Source organism: Myotis daubentonii, chromosome 11, assembly GCF_963259705.1.
Source record: "Myotis daubentonii chromosome 11, mMyoDau2.1, whole genome shotgun sequence".
Taxonomy (NCBI): domain Eukaryota; kingdom Metazoa; phylum Chordata; class Mammalia; order Chiroptera; family Vespertilionidae; genus Myotis; species Myotis daubentonii.
Window position 1 is genome coordinate 1773769 of NC_081850.1, and position 5766 is coordinate 1779534.

A 5766-nucleotide genomic window follows, 5' to 3' on the forward strand; every position below is an offset into this window, starting at 1 on the left:
TACATGAAATTCATTGGTGATAGATTAGGGAGTCAGGAAAAAGCAAAGCAGGGAGACCCCTGGGATTGGATAAAAATTAAAATGATAGACTCATGTTTCTTTTACTTAGGTGGGTACAGGATAATTAACAGTCAAAACATGAGACCATTCTTTGTGGTCTGACTTTAGATCTCTTAGTTTGCAAGACCTCCACACAGGTTAGTATGTGGCCCCTTTTTGTCCACAAACTCATAGGCACAGGAAATATTTCTAGTGATTTTGGAATAGAACATGTGGTATAGTGGTGAGATCATTGTCCAGACAATAATTTTTTGACACCAAGTGGGTGTCCTTCAATTCAGTTTAATCATGACCCACAGGTTAAGGGCAAAATCCTCCAAAAGACTGCTCCATTTCATATGCCAGCACAAGTCTCAGGGGCCCCTGCATGTCTGACCTACTTAGCAATCATTTGAGTGTTCCCACAGTGCCCTCAGATATTTTTAAAATATATTTTTAATGATTTCAGAGATGAAGAAAGAGAGAGAGAGAGAGAGAGAGAGAGAAGAGAGAGAGAGAGAGAGAGAGAGAGAGAGAGAGAGATGGAAACATCAAGATGAGAGAGAATCATTGATCAGCTGCCTCCTGCACGCCCCCTACTGGGGATAGAGCCTGCAACCCTGGCATGTGCCCTTGACCAGAATCAAACCCAGGACTCTTTAGTCCGCGGGCTGCTGCTTTAGTCACTGAGCCGAACCAGCCAGGGCAAGCCCCCTCAGATTTGATAATTTGCTAAGACTCAAGAAACTCACTGAAAAATGCTATACGAAAAACTGTGATTTTATTATTAAAGGTACAACCTAGAAACAGCCAAATGGAAACAATGACTAGGCATGGTCTGGGGCAGGGGTCGGGTGGGGGTACGAGGAGAAATGTAGACTTTTGCGCCCTTTCTTGCAGAATCCATGCACATTAGCCTCCAGCTCCACTGAGCTTTGTTGTCCAGATTTTTTATTGGTGTTTCCTTAGCTGTTGATAATTGATTAAATGATTGCCCACGTGATTGAGCTCCTCCCACCCTCTCTCCTTCCTAGAGGTCTGGTTGGCCCAAAGTTTCAATCTCTTTGATCGAGTGGTTGGTGATTCTGGTGACCAGTCCCTATCTGGAGGCTATCTAGGGGTCACCTTGAGTCATTCACATCACAAAGGCACTCCTGGCACTCGGGACTTTTAAGGGTTTTTGAAGCTCTGTGCCAGCAACTAGGGACAAAACAAGATATATTTTTTATTCTACCACAGTTATCAAGTAAAATTCCAAGGAGAATGTGGCATCTGAGTGGTGCCTTGAAAAATGGGTAGGATTTAAACATTTGCAGATGGGGAAAAGGGCATTCCAGGCTGAAAAAGTTGCATTAGGAACCACACAGCACACACTCAAAAGTGCAGAGTTCAGTATGTAGAAATATATCTAATATTTTCTTTAGCTTTAGTGAAGGATCTATAAAAAAAGAATATTGAATAAAGCCAGGGTGGACCTCTCATTTAATAATATTTATTAATTAGAAACTTTTTTATTCTTACAGAGCAGAAGAAAGAAGAGATTTGTTTATGTTTTTCCGAAGCCTGCACTTTTTTGTGGAATGGTGTGAATATCGGAAGCGCACATTTAAACATTTCAAGGTAGTGTCTAAAGTCTTCAAATTTAAACATATGATGAAAAAGTGAAACTCATTTTTAAAAAAAAATATATTTTATTGATTTTTTACAGAGAGGAAGGGAGAGAGATAGAGAGTTAGAAACATCGATGAGAGAGAAACATCGATCAGCTACCCTCTGCACATCTCCCACTGGGGATGTGCCCGCAACCGAGGCACATGCCCTTGACCGGAATCGAACCTGGGACCCTTCAGTCCACAGGCCGACACTCCATCCACTGAGCCAAACCGGTTTTGGCATGAAACTCATTTTAATTTGGAGATTTAACATAACATTCTTTCCTTAAAGTTTTTAAACAAGAAAAATTTATAATTGGCTTCTGGAATTTGCAATTATTTGGAATAAATGAAGGAGGAATGCTTTTGTACAAATCAGTGAATCTTTATGATGGAATATCTTGAAAGAAGTGTAGTTATATTTTTATATGTTTTATAATACACATTTTAAAAAATTAATTTATCAAGGGTACTTGAAGTGAAATGACAGAGGCTAATAAAGAGCCCCAACTGGTATGGCTCTGTTGGTTGGGCATCACATCCCGTGTACCAAAAGCTTGCCTGTTCGATTTCTGGTGAGGGCACATGCCTGCCTGGGCAGGAGGCAGCTGATGAATGTTTCTCTCTCTCCCCTCTCCCTTCTGTCTCTAAGAGTCAATTTAAAAAGTCTTTTAAAAAAAAGAATAAAATTGTAGCATGCTTATCACATAGCAGTATGATCTTCCTGAGTTAGCCTTTGTATTTTAAGCTTCTTAATTATCAATATTTCAAGTTTAAATACTAAACCCTGATTCTTATAAAGTAATGATTCTTAAGTCTGATCCCGATATATTAAAGAACTCCTTTTTATTCCTTTTGTTTGTTTTCTGGCATAGCTAGAATTATGTTTGGCTGCATTGTAATCCTCCAGGTTATACATAGTTGGATAGCATCAAATTATTAACAACAGTGATCCACACAAAAACCAGCTCTGAAAGAGTCAGCATAAGTAGGCTCTCAAGGTTCAGGTTTCTCCAAGAGCCATTAACTCTCCTTTGTTTTGTTTTCTATTATTATTATTACTAGAGGCCCAGTGCATGAAAGTTCGTGCACTGGCGGGCTGTCCCCTCAGCCCGGCCTGCCCCTTCTCACAGTCCGGGAGCCCTCAGGGGATGTCCTACTGATGGCGTAGGCCCGCTCCCTGCGGAGAGCGGGCTTGGAGAGCGGGCCTAAGCCGCAGTCTGGCCTCTCTCTGTGGGGGGCGACTGGACTGATCATGGGAAGGCGCCACCCCCATCATCCCGCTGCTGCTGCCACTGCCAGCAGCCACTGCGACTGACTGCCGGCCAACTGACTGCTGGCCGTCAGCCCTCCCTTCTTAGTTCTGGCCCTGTCCCCTGCCCACTGGTGGGTGGGGGGGTGATCTGGGGCCCGGTTGGCTGTGGGAGGGGCTGTGGGAGGTTGAGACACAGCAGGTCGCACCCCGTCCAGCCTCTGTGGAGGCCTGGCGCCGGGCCTGGGCCTGCGTCGCTGCCTCTGTAGCTGCCTCTGCAGAAGAGGCAGCACTGGGACCCGGACGGCGCAGCCCGCTCTCCCTCTGCCTCTGTGAAAGGGGCTGTGGGCTGGACCCACCCGGGCGAGGCCTCTCCCGCGCCCCAGCCGAGGCGCAGCTGCTGTGCTTTGTCCGGATGGACGTCTGGAAGTTGTCCTGTCTAATCAGCGTATTCCCCTTTATTCGTATAGAGTATTTGCATTCAGTTTGGTTGAACTAATAAAATCTGTCAGGCATAGGGTTTTCTTTAGAATGAAACATGCTAATATCTGTATCTGGACTGTGGTCCCTTGAGGAGTTCTCTCGATTATCTCGTTTACTTTCGGGTGCTCTTGGCACCAGAACAATTAAATCGTTCTTCTTCACAAATGATTGAGGAATATGCCGCCAGTTATAGTTATGAATCACCTAATGTGGTTGGTTGTTTATACATTTGGGTGGGTTGTGGGGAATGTGAGCACTAGTCCCATTTCCAAAGCCAGTTCACCTCCAGGTGCTTTCCATGCAGGTGTGAAGTATAATTGTGTGTTTTTCCTGTAGGCAGAGCACTTCTATGGTGATAAGTTTACTAGAATGGAAAGAAACAGTCACATTGTTGTACAATCATGTCAATATCTAGCTCCAGAAGTTTTTCATTATTCCAAACTGAAACTCTGTCCTCATTATATGGTAACTTGCCATTTCCTTCTCCCGCAGCTTCCGGGAACTAGCATTCTAGCTTCTGTTTCTGTGAATTTGACCACTCTGGTTACCTCATTGAAGCAGAATCCTAAAATTAGCCCTTTGCCAGGCTTCTTTCACATAACATAATGTCCTCAAGGCTCATCTGTGTGGTTGCATATGTCATGATTTCCTTCCTTTTTAAGGCTGAATAGTATTCCATTTTATGTGCTTTATCACATTCTGTTGATCCATCCATCTGTTGATGGACAGCTGGGTGTTTCTATCTTTTGGTTATTACGAAAATGTTTCAATGAAGCAAGGTGTACAATAACCATTATATCTGTTTGAATCCCTGCTTTCAGTTCTCTTAAGTATAACCTGTGAGTGGAATTCCTGGATTATATGGCAAGTCTATCTTTAATATTTTTTAAGAACTGCATGTTTGTTTCCATAGTAGTTATACCATTTTACATTTCCAACATCAGTATACAAGGCTTCCAATTCCTTCATATCCAGTTGTTAATTTGGGGTGGGTTTTTTTCTTTTTTTGTCATAGCCAGCCTAATGGGTGTGACGTGGTATTCTCATTGTCTGTGTGTGTAGTTTTTAAAAATATTTTTATTGATTTCAGAGAGGAAGGGAGAGGGAAAGATAGAAACATCAATGATGAGAAAGAATCATTGATCGGCTGCTTCCTGCACGCCCCTTACTGGGGATCAAGCCTGCAACCCAGGCATGTGCCCTAGACTGGAATCGAACTCAGACCCTCCAGTTCACAGGCCGATGCTCTATCCACTGAGCAAATCAGCTAGGGCCTCATTGTGGTTTTGATTTGCATTTTCTCAGTAAACAGCAATGTTGAGCATCTCTTCATGTGCTTATGGGCCATTTGTATGTCTTCTTTGGAGAAATATCTATGCAAGGCCTTTCCGCACTGAATCAGATTGTTGGAGTTTTTATTGTTGAGTTGTAGTTCTTTATATATTCTAGATATTGATCCCTTATCTGATACATAATTGGTAAATATTTTCTCCCATCCCCTGGATTGTCTTTTCATTCTCTTGAGAATGTCTTTTGATGCATGAAAGTTTTTAATTTTGAAGAAGCCAAATTATCTATTTTTAATGCCATATCCAAAATATTATTGTCAAATTTAATGTCATAAAGATTTTTCTCTAATAGTTTTATAGTCGCGCTGACTGGTTTGGCTCAGTGGATAGAGCGCCGGCCTGTGGACTGAAAGGTCCCAGGTTCGATTCCAGTCAAGGGCATGTACCTTGGTTGTGGGCACATCCCCAGTGGGAGGTGTGCAGGAGGCAGCTGATCGATGTTTCTAACTCTCTATCCCTCTCCCTTCCTCTCTGTAAAAAATCAATAAAATATATTTTAAAAAAAAGAGTTTTATAGTTTAGCTCTTAAGTTTAGGTGTTTAGTTTGTAAGCTAAGGATCCAACCTCATTCTTTTGCATGTGCTTATTCAGTTTTCCAGCATTGTTTGTGGAAGAGACTGTCCTTTTCCTATTGAGTGGTCTTGGCACCTTTGTTGAAAATCATTTGGAAAAAAAAAGAAAAAAAAAATATATATGCAAAGGTTTGTTTCTGGGTTCTCTATAATATTCCATTGGTCGCTATGTCTGTCCTTATGCCAATACCACACTTTTGATTAGTGTATCTCTGTAGTTGCATCTGAAAGGAGCATGTGTGAATCCTCCAGTTTTGTTCTTTCAAGTTTGCCACCCAGGGCCATTTTCCCACTTTTGACCCCATCAGTTAGCTCTCATCAAGTTTATTTTTCCAGATAAACTTACAATTTATTTCCTTTAATTTAATCAGGGTTATGATAACATAAAGATTCTATTTTTTTCAAATACAACAGAGCCC

At 42.0% G+C, this 5766-nt stretch overlaps 1 protein-coding gene across 2 annotated transcripts in view; it reads left to right on the top strand.

The window, feature by feature from the left end:
- CENPP (centromere protein P) overlaps positions 1-5766 on the top strand; it is a 251839-nt gene that overhangs the window by 54523 nt on the left and 191550 nt on the right. For both annotated transcript variants that reach the window (XM_059656286.1, XM_059656285.1), the window contains one exon: positions 1563-1659. In XM_059656286.1, coding sequence (XP_059512269.1) covers positions 1563-1659 — 97 coding nt within the window. The remainder of the gene's footprint in view (positions 1-1562; positions 1660-5766) is intronic.